The sequence below is a fragment of the Aythya marila genome, assembly GCF_965140915.1.
Source record: "Aythya marila genome assembly, chromosome: 23".
Lineage (NCBI taxonomy): Eukaryota > Metazoa > Chordata > Aves > Anseriformes > Anatidae > Aythya > Aythya marila.
Window position 1 is genome coordinate 7,086,521 of NC_139064.1, and position 25,942 is coordinate 7,112,462.

Below are 25,942 nucleotides of genomic sequence, written 5' to 3' on the forward strand. Positions count from 1 at the left end.
CCCCTGGAGCAAGGGGCTGGGGTGCCTGTGGGCAAAGAGACATGGGCGGGGGCACTCGGGGACATGAGCACACAGATGCAGCCTAGGCACAGTGACACTTCAGGACACAGGGACCTGAACACGGGGACATGAGCACAGGGACACATGGCAGGGCTGCACACAACCGGGGTGCCACTCACACACCTCCCCCCCCCCCATTGCCCCCATCCCCATCCTGGCACAGGAAGACCCAGCCCAGACTCACCAGGACCTTTATTAGGAGCCAGGAGGAGCCCCCCGGCACCCCCAGGTCCATGGGTCTCAGGGTGCCCCCCCCCAAAACCAGGGGTTTGCAGGACCCAGCCTCACCAGGGACAGGGGGGCCCAGGCAAGCAAGGTGGGGAAAGGCACCCCCGGAGGAGGGGGGGAGCCCCCAAATACTGATCCCAGCACCCCTGGAGCCAAAAGCCCCACCCCACCCCACCCAAGGCCTGGGTGCCAAGGCACCTGGGGAGGCCCCACGATAAATAATCTTTTAAATTAATTAAATTAATGCGTACCGAGTCACCTCCGTGTCCCGTCCCGTCCCCTCACCCACCACGGGCCACCCTGGACCCCGACACCAGGCACCGTGGGTGGGGGGCTGCGGGGATGAGCCCCCGCGCCAGCGCTAAGGCACGGGGCTGGGCCAACATGTAAAAAGAAAATTAAAAAATGGGAGGGGGAAGGGAGGAAGGAATTAAATACTAGGGTGCCCAGGGCAGGAAGGAGGCAGCAACTCAGCCCCCAAAGGCTCCTGCACATAGGGGACCCCCCCCCCAGGACCCCCACATCAGCCCCTCCTCAGGGCCCTCGTCCAAATACGAGGGAATTAAAGAGAGGGGCTCCTGCGTGCCCCCCAGTCCCGCTGGGAGGGAGGTCCCGTGCCCTCATCCCCACCCCCCACCCACCCCCAACATCCCTCCCCCCTCAGGTCCTTGTTATCTTCAGTGTTTCTGTAAGAAAAGTCATTGGCAGTGGTGCCACGTGCGTCCCCTCCCTGGCTGGGGACGAGCTGAGGGGCTCCCTGCGCCCCTGGGGACCCACGAGCCAGCGCGGCCCCAGCCCCCTGCTCCCAGCGTCCAGGGGTGGTGGTGACGATGCTCTGCCCCCCCCCCCCCCCCAGCTCCTCCAGGGCCACTGCTGGGGGGCTGCAAGGTGGGGGAGACAGGGACGTGTCCCTGCGCAGCCCCAGCGCCATCAGAAGTAGGTGAGGTTCTTGACGAGGCCCAGCTCCAGCATCCGCTTGATGGCCACTGCCTCGTGCGAGACGTTGTGCTCCGAAGCCTGGGGGACACCAGGAGAGTGATGAGACCAGAGGGGAGCTATGCCCTGTCCTCCCAGCCCCCCCGCCTTGTTGGCTCCCCCAGCGCAGGACAGCTTTGAGTTGACCCCACACCTTCATCCGAACCCTCCTGCTCCCCAGGGCTGTAAAACTGGGGGGGAGGTCATGGACATGAAGTGGAAAGTGGGGGATGACACTTACAGCCATGGACTTCAGCGTGATCTGCTCGTAGTAGTGGATGGTCTGCTTCTTGTTGGCCGAGTCGGGGTACCCAAAGCCCGCAATATGCACCAGATCACAGAAGTGGAGAGCCAAGGTGATAGCCAACAGCCCCGTGGTTGGTTTCTAGAGGGAGATGGAGAAGCCATGGGGACAGCCCCAAAACCAGAAGCTGGTCTATGATTCTAGGAAAACCCAATCCTCCCCCAGGGTGCAGCACAGAATCGCATGCTGGTTTGGGTTGGAAGGGACCTTAGAAATCTTCTCGTTCAGCCCCTCACCATGGGCAGGGACACCACCCACCAGACCAAGTTGCCCAAAGCCCCATCCAGCATAGCCTTGAGCACTTCCAGGGATGGAGCATCCACAAAGCATTATTTCATCAGGTTTGAGCCCATTAATTATCCCACACACACACACCAAAGCAGCCTGCGTTCGGCACCACTCAAGACGTTCGACGGAGCCACCCCTCTCACCTGTTTGACCTTCCGCGGTTGCTTCATGGGGAGGTTGAGCAGCTTAGCAGCAGTAACTTCCATGTAGTATGGGTTGAGAATGCGCACCTGCTCTGGGTTGGCATCCCAGATCAGTGGGGGCTGCTTCCAAAACCCTTTTCGAACCTGCAAGAGGATGGAGATGCCCATTGCCTTCCCAGTAAGAGCTGAATCCCCTGCAGTGGGTGGGATCCAGGCAGAGCTGGGCCCTGGTGCTGTCGGGGGCATGGTGGACCCAGTTCCCCACCACACTTGCCCTCTTCTTGTCGTTGAGGATGGCCTCCATCCACTGGAAGTCCATGGGCTTGAAGGGCACCAGGACCAGCAGTGTGTCGGGGTTGTTCTCCGTCCGGGGGTTGAAGTGGGCTGACTCGGGGTAGAAGAGGCGCATGGTGGTCTTGGAGCCCACGTCCTGCTCATAACCGTGGACCGGGGCATTGTTCAGCCTGGGGCACGGGGACAGATAACACGGGACATGGGGACATTGGGCAGCAAGTGACACATGTCCAGCACCTGTGGGTGGCACTGGGCAGGGGTGAACGTCACACAGATGCCCAGGGCTGTACCTGATCACAACGTCGTACGTGTTGATGGTCTCCCCCATGGAGCTGTTGCGGAGCCGGTGCCCATTGCCCACCACCGCACACCTCCGGCACTTCAGGCTGTGAGCAAAAAGCACCCTCTGAACCAGATATGCTCAATGAGGGGTTTTTAACCCTTGCAGGGGTTTTTGACCCTGTGCTGCACAGACTACAAAGCTTCCCGTGCTCTATTCACCATCCCCGCATGCCTGCTGGTCCCCAGGTCACTGAGCTGGTCCCCAGGTCCCTGCTGGTCCCCACGTCATGGAGCTGGACAGGTCTCTGGTGATGCCACCAGGCAAGCAGAGCCAGAAGGGGACAGTTCACCCTTTGCACAACGGTGCATGCAAATTTGCTCCCTCAAGGAGAGCACTCATGGGAAGTGACAGAAAAACCCCAACCCTTCCCCAGCATTACCTCTGGATGCTCTCGGGGAGCGAGTAACTGGTGACCGACAGCAAGCGCAGGAGGACATCTTCTGCAAAGCAATGGCAAGGGGAAGGTGACAATGGCCACCTCAATGCCCTGGTGCCTGCCCCATACCCGCCAGGCTCTATATGGGCATTAATCCCAGCCCCCCAGACCATCCTTCAGCAGGGATCAATAAAACATGTACCCCTCCTTCTGTAGGGAACACACACGTGGGGAAGCAGAAACACCTTAAAGTCTCAACACAAGCTGACACAGCTTGCTCACAATAAAAAATAGCCAAAAAGATGAACCTGGAGGTGATTTTAAGGATACATATGCATGTGAATGCAACCCCAAAGCAAGTCATGCAGCTGAAGCCCACAGACAGGCAGGCAGGACGGACGGACAGACATCCAGCCCACCGGGCACTGAGGTGGCCTCACAGCTCTTACCGCTGCCCTTCGTGCCGTAGGGCAGCTCATAGAGTGACGGCGTCTTCACCCAGAAGTAGTCCTTCAGCTGCAAGAAGAGCGGGTGGTCCCTTGTGTAGCTGCCAAGGAGCAAAGCGCCAGTGAGACTGAGAGATGGGGGGCCCAGCTCTGCAGCCCCCGGGCCCCGTCCCTGTTACTCACTTCCCGATAAGCTGTGCCGCTTTCCTCTCCACCTCTCCAACAGGGCACACCGTCTTGTTTTCTTGCATGGGGAAATAAAAGCTGCAAGGGAAGTAGTGAAAAGAAGTGCCAGTTAAAAGGGTTCCCTTTGTCACCCATCTCCAGAAGCTCAGAAAACACCAGAACTGGCTACAGACCCCGTCTGTGGGGCTCATCGCACCCCACATCCTTGCTGGTGGTATGCTGGCAGTGTCCAACCCACAGGGGTTTGAACACCTTTGGGATCTGGCATCTGCCCCACTCCTCCAGAAGGAGCCAAGGGCACTGCCACCCCACCTCGGGCCTCTCCCAGTTGTCTCCATGGCAAGATGTGGGGAGCGAGCTGTCCCCTGCAGGGGATGGGCTCCAGGTCTGCCTGGGACCAAGATGCTCCTGGTCCCAAGAGCAAAGGAAAGGGCAGGAGGCCCTTAAACTTTAAAAAATACACTCACAGCTGTATGTACCTGTCTTCCCGGTATATCGAGTACCACACCATCACCAGAAACAGTGCCAGCACTCCAAGTATCTTCCCTCCTGCGTGCCAAGAGAGAGGGGAACAGAAAATGTTGTCAGGCTGCTGCAGACAGGCTAGGGGGCAAGACCCTGCCTTGCCCTGGGCCACCCCAGCAGGGAGGGAAGCAGGGAAAGAAGGATGTTCTTCCCTTCCTAAGGGATTTTTCTCCTCAATACATTTTTTGCACAGCTACACTCTGCCCAGCTTTGAACGCATGGAGCACGTGGGCTTTCCAGCACCCCCGAAAGAAATGTTCAGCATGGCCAGTGGATGTCAGCATTAGGAAACATTTCAGTTTCTGCTTCTGCCTGCAGTCCCTGCCACAGCCAGGCACTGCAAAAGGTGCTCCTGGCCTCGCGTGCCACACTCCCAAATAGTCATACCCTGGAGCCAGCCGGCTCCGTGCCCCTGGGGACAAAACGACCAGGGCCAACACGCCCTGAGGATGCATTGGCACCCCCCCAGGCTTTGAGGATGTCCTGGCAGATCCATCACCCAGGTGGTTTGACCTTGGCAAACACCTCCCTCCACGCTGTGCTCTCTCTGTGCCCAGCCACGTCCCCACGGAGCGGTGGGGGCCCTGCTGGCACAGTGCCCAGGGCAGGAGACCAAACCACAAAGGTTTGTTGGGCCAGGCTGAGAGCTCACCGCCTCTCTTCCTCATACCGACTGGCACCATTTGCATCAAAAGTGACACAAACGTGTAGTTCTTTCTGGTGCCCACACCCGCACTCCACCCCATATTTTTAACACTGACCCGAGGGTGGCTGGGACACCTGGAGGAGCAACGTGGATGCTGGCATGGTGCACGCAAAGGACAAACAAGAGAAGGGCAAAGCCTGACACAAACAGGCACACTCTCCCAGCCCCAGATCAGTGCCAAGAGGTGCTGCAGGGGTGCTGAGCTCTGGCGGGCCATTGGCAGGGCTGGTGGAGGAGGGAGAGAAAAGAAAATCAAGTGTGCATGGGGACAGGGCTGTGTTTGCAGGGGAAGAGGAGGGAGCACTCAAACAGCACCCCTACTGGACAGAGAGCCTGTCCACAAACCATGCAGGCATCACCACGGAGGCCACCCTAAGGTGCTCACTCCTCTGTGGCTGTGCCAGTGATACACGTTGCACCCGAATGAAGAAAATCCCTGCGAGAGCTGCAGCCAACAGCAACCTTGCCCCCAGTGGGCCTGGGTTCAAGTGCAAATTCCAGGGCCCCTGACTCCATCCCTGCTGGGGATCCCCAAGGAGAAGGGCTCGACACCACATGCAGGCTGGGGAAGGAGGGAAGGGAGGCACAGGAGGGGTCTGGGAGCACCCCATCACGGGGGGGGGATGCAGCAGGAACTCACGGGACTTGTTGATCATCTTTATCGCCAGGGCAGGCATCAGCCGAGGGCCAGAGCTCTCATCGCGGCTGCCACCGGTCACCTGGAGCAAGAAGGGAAAGAAGCATCAGTTCAGATCTGCCAGGCAAAACCAGGCTTTTCCCTAAAAAACAGCATGGGGAAGGCTCTCCCTGTGGCCCAGGGGATCCCGCGCTGCAAGGCGCTACAACCTCCAGCCAAGAGGAGCAGGACCCATCCACACCTCCCCACAGGCGGCTGCCCCCTGGTTTATTCCCATTTAAATACGGGTTTCTCTGACCCACATCCACCAAGGATTTCATTTCTACAGCTGATTCACCCTGAGTTTATAAATGCGATTAAAAAAATGGTTCCTGAGGAGTCTCCACCGTACAGATGAACACAGAGATTAAGAAAGAAAAATGAGTTAAAGAGGAAAAGTGAGTTTGTGCCTACAGCTCAAATTGCAGAACCACAACGTGCCCGCCCCAGTTTCTAACCCTCGGTGCCCATAGTGATGACCCTGGGGGAGGTTAAGCACATCCTTTTTTAACACATGACTTTGGGGGAATTTTAAGGGGGTGGGGGGGATTTTGAGCTCGGGCACTCAACTAGCACCACCACTGCACCAGCCCGATGCTGCTGAGCCAAGTGGAAAGCACAGAAGCAGCAAAACAGCCCCCAAATTAAAGCACGTCACATACTTGGGAAACCTCCAACGCCTTCGATTCAAGCATCCCAGCCTGGGGAAGCCCCACAGCAGAGGGGCCGTAAGTTTAGCACACACACCAGCACTGGAAACAGGGTGAGTTTTTCTTCCTCCGAACCCTCTTGCTCCTAGAAGAAGCCAGCAAACGGCTGTGGTCAAAGCCAGTCCCAGGTCATGCGGGAGCATCTCAGCTGGAGGCTTCCCTAATTAGCCACCTCCCGTGGCTAATTGAAGTGACTAACAAGGTCCTCCCCAGTGGTGCGTGATGCTCACTTGCCACGGGGTGGGTGCCTGCTAGTGGAGCAAGCCCCAATCACCAGCTTGGGTGCTCAGTGATGGCTCTTGCTCAAACACAGCCCCCTAATTAACTCATACTTCGTCAAAAATCTCCCATCTTGCTGATGCTGGCAGGTGTTGGCCATCCTCCCCAAATGCCCCTGGACATCCCAGTGGCTCTCACAGCATCATAGCCAGTGTTAGAGAAACCCCAGGGGCTTTGTAAAAGAATCGTACCCTAAGGATGGAAAGTGTGACAGCAGGCAGGAGGGACCAGCCCCCCTCCCAGGCAGCGGGTGCGCCACCACTTTGCAATGCAAACACCGGGGCTGGCCACTGGTGTCAGCGGGGCTGCAGAATGAACTTACCAGGAGGGAGAAGCTTCGGGCACCACCTGCCAAGCAGGGGACATGGAGGAAGCCCCACTCCCCAATAAATCGCTCCCTGGGGATGGCTCCTCTCTACCCGCGACACGCAGATGGGCTCCCAGCAGCTCCTCGGGCACGGCTCAACTCAGGCACCCCGCAACGAGCACAGCCTGTCCACAGCTGCCTCTCGGAAGAGGACGAGGAGGCGCTTCAGGGATTAGTCACACGGGAGGGCACCCAGCGCCGCTTAGGGGCACGTTGCGCCTCCCTGCCCCAGGAAGCGCCAGCGTGGCCATCCATCACCCGGCCCCCGCCCAGAGCAGCAGTGACGGCAAAACTGGTGTTTGCTGGGGCTTTTGGGGCATCACTAGCAAAATCAAGGAAGGAAGAGAGGAAGCAGGGTCCAAGACGGACCCCGCAGGAGCCGGGGGTGTGCCAGGCTCTTACCTTCCTTATCAGCACCGCCAGAAAAGAAAGAGCAGTGAGCACAATTGAATGGTGCTGCAAGCAACAAGGCAGGATATAAAGCACAGAAAACCATGTACATTTGATATTGGTGATAAGGGATGAGAATAAGAGGTGTTGCACTTTGGGAAACTACCTGTCTCACACTGGATCTTATCTCCTTCACAAAGTACAGATAACAAACTGTTGGATAACACCTGGTGTCAATAGCCCCAAAAAAAAAATTTAAAGGAGGGATGAGAAAGCCAAGGATGCCCCGAGCTCACAGTGCCAGCATCCCCCGCACACTTGGAAAACCCATCCCACCCCACAATGGCTGCAAACCCCTCCTTGCAAGAGGAATCTGAAGGGAGGGAGAGGGAAAAGGACACAGCTGCATCCCAAAGGCCCAGAGCGAGCAGGGAGGAAGAGAAAGCAGGTCCCAGCCTGATATATGCCTTCTGCTTGGGGACAAAGTCCCTGCGTGTCCCCTGTAAAGGGATCCCCTGGCTCTGAGGCCAAGTAGATACCAGCTGGGCCAGCACCCTGCTGGAGGCTGCAGCCTCCCAGGGACCCAGGTCAGCAATCAGGACACCAAGCACCCCCAGCTTTCACTACTTCCCCCATTGTGATTGCAAAAAATAAACAAATTTAAATCAGAGGAAAAGTAAAAAGCCTGCAAGAGTTTTGTTTGGGGTTATTTTTCCAAGCAAAAACCAGCCACCAAATTCCAGAGGGAAAATGTGCAGCTGGAGGCTGTGGATGCCCCTCGGGTGCCCCAGCACCAATGCTATAGCCCAGGCCTGGGTGTCATGGGCCAAATTTATCACAGACACACACTCCGTCTGCTTCCGAGCTCTGTCTCAGCACCAAACCCAGGCAATCGAGCTGTGCAGCAAGTGGCTTCTCCTTCCCACCAGCCTGAGATGCTCCAACACCAGGAAAGCAAGCTCCCACCCCCACTGTTTGCTTTTACATAGTGGCTTCTTTAAAATACTTCCGCCCTCTCCCCCCCCCCCACCTTCCAGGCTTTACGATCTTTTATTCAGGCTTGTAAGCACAAGCTGGGCCTTATGTAAAGCTAACCTAAGACAAACAACTAAATAGTTCTGAGCAAAATGAGCACTGCTCAGTGAAGCGGTTTGGGGAATGCAGAGCAAAACAGAGCACACCCAGGCTGCCCCCACACCAAGGCCACAAAGGAGGGGCTCTGGTAATAGTTCAGCCTCCCCCAGCCTGGCAGTGCCAGATCTGCAGCCCAGATTCCCCAAAGCATGGAGGTGTGAGTGAACCCAGCCAGTTCCCCCGTCCCCTGGCTGGATGCTCCAGCATCCCACTGGCCCCGCAGCATCCCTGGCTGGCAGGGTGAGATTTGGAGCTTCTCCTCAAAGAGACAGCCGAAAAACCCCTTTCTTTGATGTCTGCACAACTTACTTCCACAACGCCCCCAGGCTGAACGTTATCGCCGCTCGGATTACTTGAAAGCGCTGCGGCCGCCAGATGCATCGCCTGTGTTTGCAGCCAGGTCTCCCCTTCCCCAGCCCCACGCGAGCATCACCCTTGCCGCAGGTTAAAACCTCAGCGCAGGGTTTCTTGCCCCAACTCAGCACAAAGAGCAACCAGCGTGGATCAAACGGATGAGAGCACAAGGGAAGCACAAAACGTTTGCAAGGATCAGGAAGCCCCGTGGGGCTTGTACCTGGTGGATGCACAGTGCCAGATCCCTGCTGCATGCAAACTCCCCTGTGGACACAAAGTGAAGGGGCTCTGCTCCCTCTGCACCCTTCAAGCTGCAGCAGCCGGGCACAAAACAGCTTTTGCTGCTGTCACGACACGCTGCGATTCACTGCCCGCCGTTTTGCCTGCCTGGACCGCAATTAGGCGATTAATGATTTCAGAGCATCGAGAGCAGGAGGAGGGCTCAGGGCTGCAGCAGTTGGCCCCATACATCCCATCCAGGTGATGCCTGGCACGATTTTCTGCTCCCCTGCCACGTTTGGGGCACCCAGCTGTTGGAGCCTGGGCTGGGATGCACCCAAGGCATCTAATTTATGGGGTCAGCATCACAGCAAGCTGCGAGGTGGAAAGCAGATGCTTTCCAAGGTTTTGTTTTTCTGCTGTGTTGGATTTGCAAATATCAAAGCAGCAGAAGGCACTGGCCATACTGCTCCCAGCCCCTCTTTGGGAAAAAAAGTAAAAATAAAAATAAAAAAATACATTTCAAGCACTGGAGAGAGCGTGATGCCCTCACCCTGTCCCAGCACCACACATTCCCACCCAGCAGCCAAGGACCACCCCAAGAAACACACCATACCTTCATGTTACCATGGTAACCCAGAAATTCTGAAAACAATGGCTGACACAGTGAGAGGACACTTCTCACTGTCCCCAGGCTCGGCGGGAGCAGGGGCACCTCCTGCTCCAAATACCCCTCCCTGTGCTGCCAAACACGAACGAGCATCCCCAGCAGGTCACCCCAGAAACACGTGGGGTTTTATGAAACTGGAGCAGAGGTGGATTTGGAGGGGATTACACCAAGGAAAGGATGTGCTGGCAGCCCCCAGGGACTCACATTTAGCAACAGAGACCTGATGGAGACGTACAGGACAGCACAAACCCCCTAGCCCCAAGCTGGACCATCACTTCCCCCATCCATCACCCACACGCTGAAACACCACAAGCCCCAGAACAGCTCCGCACCCTCCCCAGAGGGAGGAATCCACGTGGGGGGGCTTTGATCCCAGCTCTTCACCCCCTCCTCAGCTGTGCTGAGGGACCTCCAGGAGAGGTAAGCTAATGAGAAACCACCCCGCAAGCCCCAGGTGTTGGCAGCACCAGGCGTGTGCATTTCAGTGCAGGGGAGCACTCAGGTGCTGATACGGAATCAAACAGCTTTCTGCAGGATTTACGGCCCCAATTACCAGAGGAATCCGTCAGATGTCAGATCCCCCACACACAGCCTGGCTGGGGGAACGCTGCCTCTGCGTGTCCCAGCCTCTCCATCACCACCCCCGAAGCCCCCTGCGCCCTCCCATCCCGGCGGGGCCACCCGACAGGCGGCACCCCTGGCTCTCCAGCTTGCCAGGGCATTTGGCATCCGGGCAGCACCCTCGTTGCCAAGACCTCTCCCCCTGTGGTGCTTGAAACAAGAGAGGGAACGGCTCAAGAGTTGCTCTTCTAATTCCTGTGCACCTCCAGCACCGCTGGCTGCTGATTAAATCCAGGCTGAATTAAACCCACATTGCATCAGCTTCCCCACAACGCCTGGCTCTGCAACCAAGAAGCTCCCACCCAGGAGGAGATGCCCATCCCTCCTACGGACGAGAGGATACGCACGAAATACAAGCTGGTTTGCCAAAAAGAGGTGCAGGACAGCTGCATGGCACCAAACCAGCCACATAACCCAGCTGCAGGGTGGTTTTTGCCATGGTGAGACCTCTGCACCCTATGCTCGGGTGGAGGAAGCCACAGGTTTGAGAAAAGCCATCTCCCTGCCAGGCAATTTTGCTTTTTAGGCTGTTCCGCACTGCTTGCCCCAACCTGGCCACGGGCAGAGGAGGAGGGATAGGGAGATTCCATGCTGCAGTCAGCTCCCCAGCACCCCAGAACGCAGCTGGGACAGCAACAGCCATCCCCTTAGCCTCGGCTCCTAGGAGGGATGGAGGAAAATTATACAGAGGTGGTGATGGGCCACACAGGAACACCCTGCACCCCGGGGGCTGCTCGCTTGTCAAAGCTGCTGGTGGGATCCTGAGCGCACCTTGGCAAAACCCTGCCAAAAGGCTGTGATCACACACTGGCAGCACAGTGGCCTTCGGTTTTTTTCCAAGCTGGGAAGGAAACGCAGGGATTCTTTTAGGATCCCACAAGTCTGGGGCAGATACCACTAATCACATTTTAAGAGTCCCAGACCATTTTAAATGCTCTTTGTGACGATCTCAATAGCTTTCTAATGGGGAAGGCAGTGTTTAGTCTTAGCACATGGTATCTCAGCCATACAAAAAACTGACCAAAGATTTACGGTAGCGAAAAAACCCTTGTTGGCAGGTGAGTGTTAACATAATATTTACCTTGTGACCAAGGCAATTTGGAAGCTGGCAAACAGCACCTAGAGGTCACCCCTGGGCTGCCCTGGCTGCACATGGCACATCCAGGGTCAAAAAAAATAAGATTGTCTCTTCAACACTACTACAAAAAGCACTGAGACCTCTCCCAGAAGAGCAAATAGCCCCATGGGGAGAGGCTTGGGTTGGATGAGTGTTCACATGGCTGCAGGTCTCCAAAATAAGCAGCCCAGGCTGCTCCTCCCACAAGTTTCACCCACTCGCTCTTCCATGCTACTTGTTTTAAGACAGATTTCAGCTCAGGAGCTCTCAAACTCAGTTGCAACAAGGGGCAGTACCACAGCACCTCAAGCCTTTGGGGTACCCCCTACCCCAAATTCATGTCCTGACCCTCCTGCAGCCACCAGCATCCTCCACATCATAGGACACAGAGCTGCCTCTGCAGTACAGCAGCGGCTCCCGTCTGATCAATTCGGATTTGTTCAATTACACCTGAGGCTGGCAAGCGCAGCAACTCAGTTCTTTGTGCAGCAAGGAGGTCTTATCGTCGGCTTTCATTGCTCTTTTCTTATTTTATACAAAAATAGAATGCTTTGGGTGAGCATCCCATCCATGTTCACTGGTGAGCCGCCAGCTGGGAACAGCTGGGGGAGACAGGGAGCCACACGGGGATACCAGTGGGTGCCTGGAGGACTTCTGCCTCATCCTGACCCCACAGCACCAGGGAGGTGAAGGCAGCTCCCAGCCAACGCACTCTGTGGCAACACAACAAGGAGGGAAAAGGGATGCAACGAGTTGTGGAAAGCAGGAAGGATGTGCCCTTGGAGGGCGAGTGTCCCCACCCACGCGCAGCCCCTGAGTGCCACCTCAGCCCCCTGCCAAGCTGCCCCGCAGCTTCCACAGGGGCTCCCTCCATGCCAGGGCACACATCCTGTTCTGTGCAGGCAAACAGTGACTGTTGGGGTAAGAGAACCCCTGCAGAAGCTTCCCTGGTCAGTTCCTCCAGTCCTGCCTCTGGCATGCAACATCTGGAGGGATTCAGTTACATTCCTCCACACGCACTGGGGAGCTTGAGCAGCCCCAACACGCTCCCTTCTCTCAAGCTGCCCATGGCAGCGGAGGGTGCCCCATAACCCTCCTGGCAACACTCGCAGCCCACCCGTCCATTTGCATCTAGAGCTTTGCTCCACGGCCCCTTGGCCCCAGCCCACCCCAGTGGGCACCCCCCTGCAGCAGGAGGGGCTGAATCGGGTGCCCCCCGTGCGGGGATGCTGCGGGGGAACCACACGGAGCAGGAAGGAGGCAGTGGATACTTACGGTCCGTCCTTGCGAGGCGAGCAGAGGGGACAGGGTCTCCAAGGGCTGGGGGTCTACGGGTCCATCCTCTCTTCCCCTGGCAAAGGAAAAACGGGGAGAGGCTCAGCGCAATGACAGCGGGCAAAGGATGCTCAGGATGCACTTGGCTTCGGAGGAGCATGCACCCCAAAAATCCCAGTGACAACCCAGATGCATTGGGTCCTGCTGATCCCACCCTTCTGTAGCTACGATGGTGCAGGAGCCACCCAGGGCTGCTCCGAGCTGCCCCAGCAGGCCACCACGTGCGGCAGAGCATGGCCACAGAACCACCCACATCCCCAAGTGCTGGCAGAGGCCATACTCTGGGTTGCTTTACAAAGGAATCCCCACCAAGGGGGCAGCTGGATTTCCCCTACCCTCTTGAACCTTCCTGCTGAAATCCCCTCTGGTGACTCACCCGGCCTTTTAGGAAGCCAACAGAGACCCTGGCAGGTCCCTGGTGATGCCTCCTCCTGCAGAAGGGGGGACTCCAGCCCCTGCCCGCCCCCTGGGATTCTCGGGTGCCTTCCCCACGCACTGTCCTGCTCCAGCTCTCTCTAGCCCCGTGGCTTCGCAGCCAGCTTCACTTTTCCCAAACTTTCTAATTTCCACATCCTTGTTGGCGCCACACCAGCATCCTCACCACCACAGACAGTTTGGGGAAGAAAAAAAAATACCCCCAGCAAGAAGTTTCCATGCACAAAAACCCTTCTGCTGCACTGCTTTGGAAAGAGAAACCACTTTCCTTGCAGCAGGGCAGGGACAGCTGTTCTGAATCTAGCTTAATTACCCCAGCTAATGAGGAGCCAGGTGGGGTGAAGCAGGAAAAGGAGCCAGCCGCATCCTGCAGCAAGGGGTGGGCTGAGCCCATTGCTGCCCCCAGCTCTTGGTTATGGGTGGATGTGGGCCAGATTTGCTTTCCTGAGCACAGGCTGGAGTTTGGGTGGCCCCAGAGGGGGCCAAGACTGCAGCTGCTCGCACGGGGCAAGGCAAAGCTGGCCCAGGTTGCAGAGGAAAGCTTTCCGTCCCAGGGGGCAAAGCCGCAACACTGGAGTTTTCCACTGGAAAACGCCATTCCATCAAAACCAAAAGGCTTCACAAAAATCAAGGCGATTTTGGCAGAATTGAGTTTTGGAGGGGAAAAAGAAAACAACAACAACAAAAAAAATCCAGTGGTGACAAAACATCCCATTTCACCAGCACCGAACAAAAGGGCCTTTCTTCCCTCTGCTTGCGAGTGGGGCCCGTCCCACGTCTTCCCTCTGCCGAAGGAGCCAAGGTTTCCACCACGCTATGCCCCAGCCCATGCTCGGAGTGGAAATGCTGAGTGCTGGGATTATGGGGGCTGAAAAACTCCCAGTGCCCAGAACTCTGTAAAGCATCTTCCTTACTTTCATATCTGTGCTCCTACACACCACGAACATCGGGGTTAAGTCTGACACATCGCGCCAGGAGCACATCCCATACATTGCCCCCGCTGTTGCTCACTGGTGCAGCGAGCGTGGGGTTTTCTGCACCCATGGGTCATGTGAGGGTAACCAGGGGGGCACCACATCCTCTCTCCGCTCCTTTTAGCTCTTCCTGCCCTGTATCTCCAGCTTCCTGCAGCTGGGGAAAGCACATGTGAGAGGCGCGGTGCTCACCAGTGCTGCCACCCTTCCCTGGGGCACAGCACCCACAGCACCACATGCTGCTCGCTTGAGCAACTCTCAACTAATTTTAGATCCCAGCTAGAGGAAAGCGAAAGTGTATTTACTAAAGCAAGGAAGGAAATCACCAACAGCTTCTCCCTTCAGCAGGGTTCGGTGCTTATCTCCCAGTGCTCAGCGCATCCAAGGTCTGGGCTTTCCACAGATGCCCTTGGGAGCAAGGCTGGTCCAGCACAAGGACGTGCAGCTTCTCTCCCCAGCCCCCTCTGAGGGGGGTTTTCCCCGCCTACGAGAGCATCTGACAGAGTGAAATGGGAGGAGAGGAGATGTGCCCCATGATGCTATCCCCTCCAGGTGAGCAGGAGCCCTTTTCTGCACTCTCCTATGGATAGAGGGGACAGAAAATGTCCTGGGGGTGCCCCCGGGGGGGGGGAAGAGGGGGGGGCTGGCAAAAGCCAGGGGTTCAGCCAGCTGCAAACCCTGCATTTCTGCACAGGGAGCAAATAAAGCACAGCTTACCACAATCCACAGCCAAACCAGACACACCTGGGGCCACGCTGCAAGTGGCCAAACCGTTTAGCAAGCAGCCCTCCTGCCCAAGCATCCTTCCAGCAGCTGAACGAGCCCTGCATTCACCTGAGCAGCCATAGATTTGGTTTCCTGTGTTTTGGGGGATTACCAGCTTTGTGCGACAGCGGGGCACACCTGCATTTCCCAGGAAGCCAGGGAAACAGCACGGGATACCCAGACGGTGATGTCCCGGCCAGAGGGAGAGCAGCAGGCTGAGCCAGTGCCCCAGGGCAATGCAGCTAATGCAGGGAGGCGAGCCAGGACCAGAGCAGCCAGAGCCTTTTTATTTAGAACCATGAATTATAGGATTTGTTAATGAGGCTAAACTCCCCCCTGAGAGCTCCTGCTAAAGCACTTAACGGCGTGGCACGGCACCAGGACAGGGATGCTTGGACCTGCAAGGGGGGCCAAGGGGCTGCCTCCTCCTCTGCAGCAGGCCCAGTGGGTCCTGTCCAGATGGCAGACCCCATAGCAAAGCAGGCTCCTATTGAAGCCCATTAAGGCTCATCAACCTCCCAGAACTGCTCAGGAGCAGCAGGGCTCTGGGAGGATCTGCCGAAAGCAGGTATTTCTAGCTCAACAAGAAGGGCCAGGAGCAATCACTGGTGGATCCTGGCAAGCTGCAGACGATTGTTTCTCCCCACAGGACAACCACTTCGTGGCATTTTCCAGCCTTGCTCAAGGTCCTACATCCTTGTGTCACCTCCTGAGCAGCCCAGGAGGGAGCAGGGATGGTTCACACATGGAAATCCAGGTGTAAAGGGCCAGAGGAGGCTCCCTGCATCAACATCCTGGCATCCTCCTCTCCTCAAAGGCTCCCCCTTGTTAACCAGCGCAATTAGTTGTTCCCAGCCTGAGGTCTGGCAAAAGCACACTGTTCAGGCACCTCCCAGGCCAAGGGCTACCATCTCAGCGTGCCATGCCACGAGGGGCCCCAGCAGCACGATGCGCCGCAGGCATTGTGACCCAGCATCGCAGCTAACCTGGCCAGGAAATGAACGTCCTTACAGCTCACATGGGGGGGGGAGCATCCCCATGGACAACAGCAGGGATATAAAAAAAAAAAAAAAAAAAAGAGCTGAACTTTGCTCCTCTTCCTCCCTGGGCTCTGCACTAGGGGGCTGTGCCACGTGCCTGTTCCCCATGGGTGCTGAGTGCTTCCCAGCGATGCTGTGTGCAAGCAACAACCTCCAAAGGCGGTGTGGAGGGGCAGCTCATCCTTACCCCCCACAGGTATTTCATTCTTTCCAGATGGTTTATATGGCCGGTGGTTTCCAGCTCCTGCCTTCTCAAGGCAGCACCACAACCTCTCTGACTGACTCAAACTGCAGCTCTCAATGCATTATCTGCTCTTCCCTGCACCTTCAAGTTTCACAACAACTTTTAAAAACTCACCAACGCCAGCACCAGAGGACACGGCATCACTACCATGCAGAAGCCTTCCCCAGGGAGCCAAAAGCTCAACTGCCCCAAAACCTCCCAAGCACAGCCCAGCTTTAAAGATTAAAATCAGCAATCTCTGCCCTCTGCAGTGCTCAGTGCACCCCTCAGTGATGCTACAGAATAAACCCAACCCCAGCTTTCTTCGCTGTCCCTGGCAGGAGACACACACTTAATGATTTGTTTAGCCCTGAACAGGCTCGGTGTTTTCCTACCCGTCCAGCTGATGGTTGCACTTTCCCTTGTTCATTTTCCACCCATCTTTAATTCATCGACTGCTTGTTCCTCCCCAGCTCCGTCAGGACAAGCTGCTCCTGGAAACTGTGCTCCCTCTTCATTGCGAATCGAGTAGCTTTCTTTAAAAAACAAAAACAAAAATAAAACAATAAAGCGCACGCCCTGTGAAGCTGCTCTTCCCCATGGCGCTCCCAAGCTGGAAGGAAAACGGCACACGGTGGTGCTGGCCCCCCGGGGGCTGCATGGGCACCCAGCCCCGGTGCCACCCCCACCGCCCCCAGGCTTGGCTCCGTCTCCCAGGGGCAGGGAGGAAGGATCACGTTTCCTTGCGCTCACGCTGCCTTTTCAACAGCTCCTGCCAAAAAAACTCCAAATGTTTTTGCTTTCCCCCCCAAAAAAAACAACCTCTTGAGGAAGAGGAGCCCGAGCACCAGCGAGTCTCCTCCTTACATTGGCCAGACCTGAACCGACTCAGTCTGTCTGTCTGTCCGTCCGTGCTCCAGCGCGAGACCCTCACTGAGCCATTGCCCTCGTTTAAAATTACCTCCCCAGGGAGAGCAAGAGCTGCGCGGGGAGGGGAACACGATCCAGGTGAGATCATCCTCACCCAGACACCGTTCCTCTGCTTGGCACGGCAGGAGCGTTTCCAAGCCCGGCACATCCGTCACGTCATCCCGATCGCTATCGCCCCGCGATGGAGGCAACAGCAATGATGGTGCATGAGATAGCCAGGAGATTATTCATTTAGCAGATATTTAACAAGGATAGCATCTGGCCACTTTCCGGCCGCAGGGGTAATGACAGCCGGGGATCCCAAAAAAGCAGTGCCAGGGAAGGAAGAGGCACAAGGAATTGCAGTCAGGGTGCAGTCAGTCCTGTTTAGCAATGCGTAACATCACCCAGCAGCCAGCAGTGCCCCACATCAGGCAAAAATCACCTTTCAGAGCAGCAGCTGAGCATGGCACCGGGGTTAAAATTAAGTTTTGCTATCAAAAAAAAAAAAAAAAAAAAGACTATTTTTGTTTTCTACACAGATGCTTCCTAGAAAAGCTCCATGCTTACACACAAGGAACATCCCCAACTCAGCAAGCATAAAGCGGCTGATTTCCAGACATCCAATGCATTGAGGAGAGCCAGGCAAATAATTAAGATTTAAATGTGCATTTACATAATACAGATAATCTGTCAATTTAACTTGTAAATGCAGATTGAATCAAGCAGCTACACTGTTAATTACACAGCGATGAGGCCTGGAGAGCTGCAGCCCAGCTCCACAGCAGCTGCGCCTTGCTCTGGAAACACAGGCTGGGGTCCAGAGCCCAGGTACCAGCCCAGGCCACAACACGTTCGGGGGATGGAGACAGGCCTTTCTTTGTCATTCCTTTTTTTTTTTTTTTTTTTGGAAGCCGCAGTGGTTATCATACAGGGATGGGCCCGAGGACTTTCCAGCCCTTGGCGCAGTTCCTGGCTGTGCTGACGACTTGTTCTCCAGCTTAATTCAGCGAGGAGGCAACATTTCATTTAACCCCCACCTCCCTTCATTCTCCTGAGCTCTGGCACCACCTCCACGTCCCACAGCCCACCCGACCCCCGTGCTCTCCGTCTCTCTCTTTCTCCACTTTTTGTCAGCCCATGGTGGCATCACATGCCCCTGCATCCCCTCTCTCAGGGCATTTTTCCTACTTCTCATTCTCCCCCAGTCCCCCCGACCACTCTCACCCCAGTCCCTCTCAGTCTTTGCGCTGCGTGAAGCTGCTCAGCTCCTGGTGCTCACCGGGCACGGGTGGCTCCACGCACATCTGCACACCCCAGGCTGGACAAATCAAGAGGTGCTGGCACAGCTCAGGGATGGAAGATGCAAAATCTGAGCTTGCAGCTTCCCAAGCCTGGCATGGGGAGTTGCCTGACCCCATGTCCCCTGCACTACAGAGGGAAGGAAGTGGAGAGGAGCTGGACACCCTCTAAGGATACACCTGGGTGTGACCCAGTGGTAGGGAAGTGGCTAGGACGGTCCTGGCCACCTCCAAAAAGCCACAGGTGGACACAAGCAGCCCCACTGGCACCCTCAGGTGCTTCCTGGACAGGGATGCTGAGGCCCTCAGGTCCCTTCGGTGAGCAGATGGAGGAGACCCTGGACCAGCAGCGTCACAGCATGCCAAGGGGATGCAGAATAGGGCCAACCCAGCTCAGGGCACACTGGGCTTGCCCCAGGAGGGAGGGTGACAATGGCATTGCTCAACCAGCTCCACGTGCCTGGGGAGGGTGTGCAGGCAGGGCAGAGGACAGAGAAACCGGCCAGCACGGATGCTGCGGGTAGCCAGCACCCCAAAAGCCACAAACACCACGGAGGAACCAGGGACCACAGCCGCCTCAAAGCTAGAGATAAACCCAGCACAGGAAAGCCCCAGGGAAAATCAGCCCCGATGTCCCAGGGAGGAAAACCTGGCTGCAAGGGAAGGGAGACAACACAAAGCAACTGTCCGAGCTGAACGCGGGCCAGGGAAATAATCTCCTTACAATCACCACAATTAAAGACTGTTTTATTAGCAGCTTAACTGTCCCTGGCAGGACTGCAGGCTCTTCAGCTTGGCTCTTGAAACGGGAGAGTGTGTCGTGGGACAAAACCCAAAGCAAACGGGGAATTGGTGGTGCTTCGGCCCTCTGAGAAGCAAAGGGCTCGCCTGCAGTTTTAGAGCAAAACAAACAGGGCTCGAGGCTTTCGGGCACCATGCAGCAAAGAAAATCCAGGAGAGAGCTGGAAAGGGCCAAGAGCAGTGTTTTCCATCAGCAAAATCCCAGAAATGCAAGTTTGCAGCAGGATGAGGAACCACATTAGGCATCCTCAACGATTCATTGGCATTTCCCTGCCCTGCTGCAGGGCTGGAGAAGCTCTGCGAGCTGGAGGCACGGCTGGCACGTGCCCCCTGCAGGCACGGGGTCTCAGCCTGGTTTCTGGACAAGCAGGGGCTGTGGGGTCAGTTCCACCCCCAGGAGGATTTTTCCATTTTGCAAAACTTCCAGTTCCCCAGCAAAACCTCAAATTGGTGCCCCCTTTGCTTTCCATCACAAAAATAAATAAATAAAAATAACTCAGGGATTTGGTTCCTCTCCCTCACTATCATTCCCTCCCCCAAAACTGCCAGGGGTTTAATAGGGCTGAGGACGGCAAGAAGGAGAGGCAGGGAGCCCCAAACACCCCCACCAAGATGGGAAGACGCTCATCCTCCCCAGTCACCCTCCCCTTGTACCCCAAAGCGCAACAAATGCCCTGGGGCAGGCACCATGGTGCTGCCCCCAGCCCCAGCATGCCACCAGAACCTCAGTCCCCATCTCAGTGCCGGCATCCCTGTGGTGACAAATCCCCAGCAGGGACGCAGCCAGCCCCGGCCGTGGCGCCTCGGCTGCAGGCAGACCACTGCCTTCCGCCAGCCCCAGCCTCCAGCCCAGCTCGTGTTTTTAAAAGGAAATTAAAACTATGCCCAGCTGGCAGGCCGGCAGGGAGAGGGCTCGGCCAGCCTGGGATCACAGCCCCTGCCCACATTTCCGTGCTTTGGGAACATGCCCAGTGCATTTACTTAGCAGAGGGTGCCTGGCTCTCTCCCTCAGCCTGCACTCAGCTGCATCCCCGCCAGCACCGCGCCGCCCATCGAGTGTCACTGCGGCGGTGGGCACACAGGGAAGGGGACAGCATCGTCCTGGGGCTGTGAAACCCAGCGCAACGCCAGCAGCAACCCCGCACTTCCCAGAGGAGCAAAGCCCCCTCCTCAGCAGCACTCACTTCCAGCAGGAGACAGAAATTTCGGAAGAAGCTTTACAGCCCCAGCCCTGGCGTAAGCCGCAGAGCAGGGTCTAACTCAGGTCTCCGCAGCCCAAGGGGCTCATCCCATCACCCCAATGAGCCAAGGGCAGGGAGCTTGATGCTGGGCTCAGCCAATGTGTCCCTGCACACCGGGGACGCTGAGCCCGGCCCCAGCATCACCAGCAGCTCGGGGAGGGGTGGCCGGAGACATTTTGCAAGAGGAACAGCTGAAGGAGTGGAAACGGCATCTGGAAGCGATTGGAGGCGAGGAGCCTCTCCCGGCACAGCGGGGAATTCCAACGGCGTGAGCTCAGGTTCAAGCCTCCTTCAGAGAGCCAGCAACAAGAGGGCTTCGCGCAGTTTTAAGCCTGCAAACAGCAACAAACCACTACAAAAGGCAGCCGGCGCCCATCTCACTCCTACCTGGATGCAGCGGTGTGATTTGGGGTGGTTCTGTGCTCCTTGATTTGCCCGCCAAGAAAAAAAAAGAAAATAAAAGGAAGAAGTCTACATTTGTTGATATAACTTTGCAGGCATGGTGTCAGAGGGTCCTCCCCCAGCTCAGCATCCCTTAAAACAACCACGACTGCACCAGAAGCGAGGGTGCCCCAATTTCCGCAAGGTGGCCAGCTCCTAGCCCTTAGGATAGCCGAAGGTGATGGCACTGCCTGCAGAAGTCCTGCCGGCTGCTCCTCCGGCCCCAGCTTGCTCTCAGTGCTTGGACCTCCGAGCCCACGTCCCCGGGCAGCACCGGATCCCCTGGCCACCTCGGGGCATCGACCAACACGGGCTACAAGAGGACCCGGCACAGGTCCCCGCACCTCAGTGGGGGCCCCAGCCCCACTGCAGCAGCCAATGCTCAGTGAACCAACCAAGGCACCTCAGTCATGCCTTTCTACATGGCTAGCATGTAAATCTGCACCTTAAAAAATGTAAAAAATAAAATAAACACAACGCCTGGAGCTGTGCTGACACCCACATTACAGAAAGAAGCAGCATGTAAGATGATGTGTAAGAGGCATGCAAGTGGCATGTGAGAGAATGCCCAAACGAAGGTTTGGGCATTTGGAAAACCCCAAGCGTCTCACTGAAGTGACGCTGACCCCACCTGCACCCTGCTCCACCTCCCTCCTTGCGTCTCCTTCACTCACAGCATGTCGGAGCCCCTTGGCTTTGCTCAGCAAAGCCCCAACTGGCAGCGAGTCCAAAGTAAGGTCAGCGAGAGCAGCCAGGGGCTCGCTCCTGCACCAAGCACACCCGGCAGCACCGCCACGGCCACATCCAGCTGCCCCTTGCTTTCTCAGAAAAAACTTCCAACCCCATCCACGGTCACACGCAAGGGGTCAGCAGCTGGAAACACAAGAGATTAGCAGGAACTGGCCCTTCCCCCCCACCTCCAAGAAGACGCAGGATTTTCCTAGAAAACACACAACAAACACACACTTCCCTGGGGGCTGCAGCCGAAGGAAAGAAACTGCAAAGCATCCAAGCAGTGCAAGAGTAAAGTGGGGAGCTGAGTTCAAAGAAAAACAAGAACAAGAAGTTGCAGATAGTGGTGTGACCGGTAAAACCATTTCCTCTTCTCACTGCAACGTCGGGGCCGGGCCCTGTGGAACCGTGTGAATGAGCATCACTGGGCTCAGGCAGGGGACACGTGCCAAAGCCACCTCCGTGGGAAGGGCTCCTCATCCTGATGGGAGCCGCCGGGCTTCCCACCACCGCGCACGCGGGTTGTAAGCATAGGAAAGACACAAGCAGGAAAAATCCAGGCTCGAAGACATCAGTATAGTCATTCCGGAGTTGTAAAAGGACTTAAATAGGGGCTTTCCCTTGACAGACGGAAGGCACGCAGGGCTGGAAGGATGCTGCAGTCACTGGCAGTCCCTGCCCCGCGCACAGATCTCCGTGGCAGCCTGCAGGCGATGTTAACACTGACAGAGCTCTGCCTGTGCCAGCAGCGTTCCTCCTCACGTATTTACATTTACAGAGCCATTACCCTCTATCCTTGTGGGATTCAGCACATTGCTGTAGCAGTTGCTATTAAATTGTTGCCCGGAGCTGGAGGAGAAAGCAGCCTCTAATGATGTAGATAATTAAGCACAAGGGTTAGGAAGAGTCCAGCAAGCCACGCTGCTCCCAAGCTACAGCTCGTAATGACGCCAGGAGTTCGTTACAGCTTGGACGTGTCCTTAAACCATCAGATCTGTCGGTTTTGCATCTGGACAGGGGTTTGTATGGGGCATCCCGTGTCACTGCACAGCCACTTGCCACCACATGAAGCCTCAGCGAAGGCGGCTGACAGTCTGTGATTTAATCAGTCTGCTCGGCTGAAAGCCTCTTTATCTTGGGGAGCTGTAGGAGGGAGATCCTGGCAGAGCCACCCATCAGAGACGATAGGTAAATTCAGCAGGGCTTTCCCTAAAGCTCCACTACCAGGCATTAATTAGCTCATCCCACACCATCTACCACGATGAGGGGAGGACCAGAGCCACCAGCAGCCCAAGGGCCAGGTGCCACACACTGAGCATCAGTTCCTCGCCAGCTCCATGACCTGGGCAGGGAAAGCAAGGCAACGCCACGAGGCTTCCTGGGCCAGATGCATTACATCCCAGCTAAGGAACCTATGAAGGAGCACAAACAAAAGCCCCTGGAGGAAGATTTCCTTTGTTCTCCACTCCAGGCTCCTGAGAACAATGAAACCGCTTCAGCTCACGCAGCAAAAGACCTGATGGTGAAAGCTCGGTGGGCAGAAGTCCCACTGGTTGTTTTTCTGCTGCCTTTGGAGCAAGCATCCCCACGTCCTGATGGGAACGAGCCCTCCCTGCAGAACAGGCACACGCGATGGGGCAGGATGGGGTTTCGCAGCATCCAAGCCCTGGGCGCATGGGGATGTGACTTTGGGGTCACTGGGCAGGAGGCACTGCTGGAGCACGTCCACCAGCTGCAGATCCCAGGCTATACGGACGGAGGATGCTGAGGGGTGGGAAAAGGCTTCAGCTGCCTAAACAGATCACATTCAGCCCACGCTGCTGCGCTAGCATTATGGGCAGAGCAAAGCCCAGGGCCGGCACCAAGCTCTCCATCCCCAGCGTGTCGGGTGGCTGCCAGCTATGTCCTCCCCTCCATGAGGCAGCCAGGAGCATTTTGGAGCAGCACCAAACCCCAGCCGGGGGGCGGTGAGAAGCAGAGCCCCCCAAATGCTGCCTCACCTGCAGAGCACAGGCTGTGCACTCGCATGGAAACCCCAAGGACCTGCGCCAAAAGTGCCCTGGCATCACTACTGCAAATACCCTCCGAAACCAGCGCTGAGAGATGTCAGACAGACATTTCGCGGTTTCCAGGGCTGGTTGGTTGGTTGGTTTGTTTGTTTTCCTTGGAAGCAGCACATCGGGATGTCCATCCAGAGCCTGGCCCAGGGCTTTCCATGCGGGGCGCTGCTTGGCCGGGGCGGGGGCCGCTCCCCTGGGCATGGCGAGCGCAACGCATCGCTTCGCTCTCCCTGCCGCCGGCGTCGGGCACGCGATCCGGCTTCCATTACACCTGGGCGCCAAGCCACGCTCAGGCACTAGTTCCATAAGGATAAAACGCTTTGAAAATAAATTTAAAAACGAATCAAATGAAGCCGCCTTCTCGCCTTCCGGCAGTGAGGGGGCTGCTGTGGCTTTGTTGCTGGCATCGCCGGCTGCCCGCACGCCCACCCAGCAGCGGTGGGGGCTTCCTGCATCGCAACCCTCCCCTGGCACCCCAAAGCCCCCCAGCCGCCCCCCCGGCCCCCCTCACCTCTACAGCAGGCGAGATGGGGCAGAGCTCAGCCGCAGCCTTTTGCAGCGCCTTCAGCGCTGTGTTTTCACACAGAAAAGGGGAGGGGGGGGGCTGGTAGGACCGGGTGGGATCTCCCCTCACCTCAGCCCCCCCCAACCCCAGCGTGTGTCCCCCCTCCAACCCCAACGCCCCCCGCTGCAGACTCACCATGGGGCGGCCGGGGGGTGCCGGGCTCCGCAGCGGGCAGGACGGGGGGGGAGCGGAGTTAAGCTGGGGCTGGGCTGCGGGGGGGGCCCGGGCACGCTTGCGCACAGAGCCGGGCTGGGCTGCGGGGCGGAGGGAGGGAAGAGGCGGGGGGAAGCGGGGGGGGGCCGCCGGCGGAGGCCGGTGCGGGTGCGGGGATGCTGCCCGCGGTCCCCTCCCCGTGCGCGCCTGGAGGCGCCGAGCGGCTCCCCACGAGCTTTGGGGGTGGCCTGAAAAGGGGAGGGTGTGCTCAACCCCCCCCCCCCCCATCGCCCCCAGCAGCCCAAAAATTAAGCAGGCGGGGCTGCCCGCCCTCGGGATTTACGCCGGTGCCCAAACGCGTTTGGCACAGGAAGCGAAGGGGCTCTGGGATGCTCAGAACTATCAAACGCTGTGGCTTTGCCGGTGGCTCAGCCTGGCTCACCCACCGCACCCCAAATCACACGTGTAAGGGCCGCCGGTGAAGCAGCAGCGTTCGTTTTCCTGCAGAGAAATTCGTTCCCCTGTGGGAAGGCCCCGCAATAAGCAGCAAACTGCGGCCCTGCCGGGCACCGAGCGCCCGCTGGGATCCGTCCCGTCCATCCGTGCCTTGTCGGGTCCCCAGCAGCACGCCAAGCTCAGCAGCTGGCCCCTCGGGGCTTTTACTCCTAAGGCTCCAAAGCCATCCTCCTGCACTGGCTGTTTTTGCCAGGCCTGTAATCCCTGAGACAATCAGCAATATTAATGCTGATTTCCAAATGGATAATAACCTGGACTGTTGGCTCTGGAGCACAGGCTGCCAGCAGGCAGGGTGCAACCCAGCAAAGTTTATTCCTCTTTATCACAAGATCCAGAAAGAGGCCAAAGCTTTGAGGCAAGGTCTCCATCTGAAGACCAATGTGTCTAGGGCCAACCACACCCACTGATAAAAGCTCACCTGCTGAGCTGATGGCACTAATGTTGCCAGGGCTAACTGAGCAACAGCATCAATATTTGAAGAGCAGCCTTACTTCATTCTCTGCTGTCTCAGAAAACAGCCAACACTGATGGGAAAAAAAAATATACAATTTTGGAAAATGGAAGAGCAGGGGAATAAATTAAGTGACGATGAAGATGTGACCACCAAATGCTGCAGCCACCACGGCTGCCTTGATTCCCTGCTGATTATCACCAGCAGTGCTTGCTTCCACTGAGCCCAGCAGCACCCAGGTAACTTCTGGTAGGACATGTGCATTATGCCCTAAGCCACTTACTCCCTGCATGCTGTGTGTCTCAGCATATGTGGCAATGGGGTTATCTTCATAGTGAGAATTGATCCAACAAGGTGGATTCACACAGGGAGGCTTTTTCCAATGGTAACAGCCAAGCCATCCGTAATTGTGCCTTAATTATCATCGGCTTGCAACTGATTCGGGGGTAATTATTGGGGCCGCAGCCCAGCAGGGGAGCTGGGACTTGCTTGAAGAATATTTAGATCCATCAGTCTCTTGGGTTCCCCTGCTAGGTTTATTGCATCTGAAAACAATAAACAGCGTTCAATAAAACTCCAGCAATAATAA

The 25,942-nt window shown here is 56.8% G+C and overlaps 1 protein-coding gene across 5 annotated transcripts; it reads right to left on the reverse strand.

Annotated features, from left to right (window-relative positions):
- Window positions 1-970: 970 nt before the first annotated feature.
- On the reverse strand, window positions 971-24,447 carry ST3GAL4 (ST3 beta-galactoside alpha-2,3-sialyltransferase 4). 5 transcript variants are annotated; one of them, XM_082778156.1, is made up of 14 exons: window positions 22,396-22,638; window positions 16,579-16,719; window positions 12,687-12,762; window positions 6,213-6,345; window positions 5,515-5,593; window positions 4,111-4,192; window positions 3,641-3,721; window positions 3,461-3,558; window positions 3,015-3,075; window positions 2,583-2,678; window positions 2,273-2,462; window positions 1,999-2,142; window positions 1,505-1,648; window positions 971-1,305 (listed from the first exon to the last, which is right to left on the reverse strand). In XM_082778156.1, the coding sequence occupies exons 4-14, from the start codon at window positions 6,243-6,245 to the stop codon at window positions 1,219-1,221; spliced, it is 1,095 nt and encodes a 364-aa protein (XP_082634282.1). In that variant the 5' UTR covers window positions 6,246-6,345; window positions 12,687-12,762; window positions 16,579-16,719; window positions 22,396-22,638; the 3' UTR covers window positions 971-1,218. The 5 variants fall into 5 exon arrangements, with proteins under 5 accessions (XP_082634282.1, XP_082634281.1, XP_082634279.1 ...); XM_082778155.1 differs by lacking the exons at window positions 6,213-6,345; window positions 22,396-22,638 and adding an exon at window positions 24,369-24,447 and having other exon boundaries at window positions 4,123-4,192; XM_082778153.1 differs by lacking the exons at window positions 6,213-6,345; window positions 22,396-22,638 and adding an exon at window positions 24,369-24,447.
- Between the last annotated feature and the right edge of the window lie 1,495 nt (window positions 24,448-25,942).

Excerpts from the sequence above, each read along its gene's own strand:
- ST3GAL4 (XM_082778153.1), bottom strand. The coding sequence starts at position 16,613 with ATGAACAAGGGAAAGTGCAACCATCAGCTGGACGG. Across the intron at positions 5,594-12,686 it reads TCGCCTCGCAAGGACGGACC|GTGACCGGTGGCAGCCGCGA; the intron begins GTAAGTATCCAC and ends TTCTTGCTCCAG. Across the intron at positions 3,076-3,460 it reads CTACGGCACGAAGGGCAGCG|AAGATGTCCTCCTGCGCTTG; the intron begins GTAAGAGCTGTG and ends ATTGCTTTGCAG.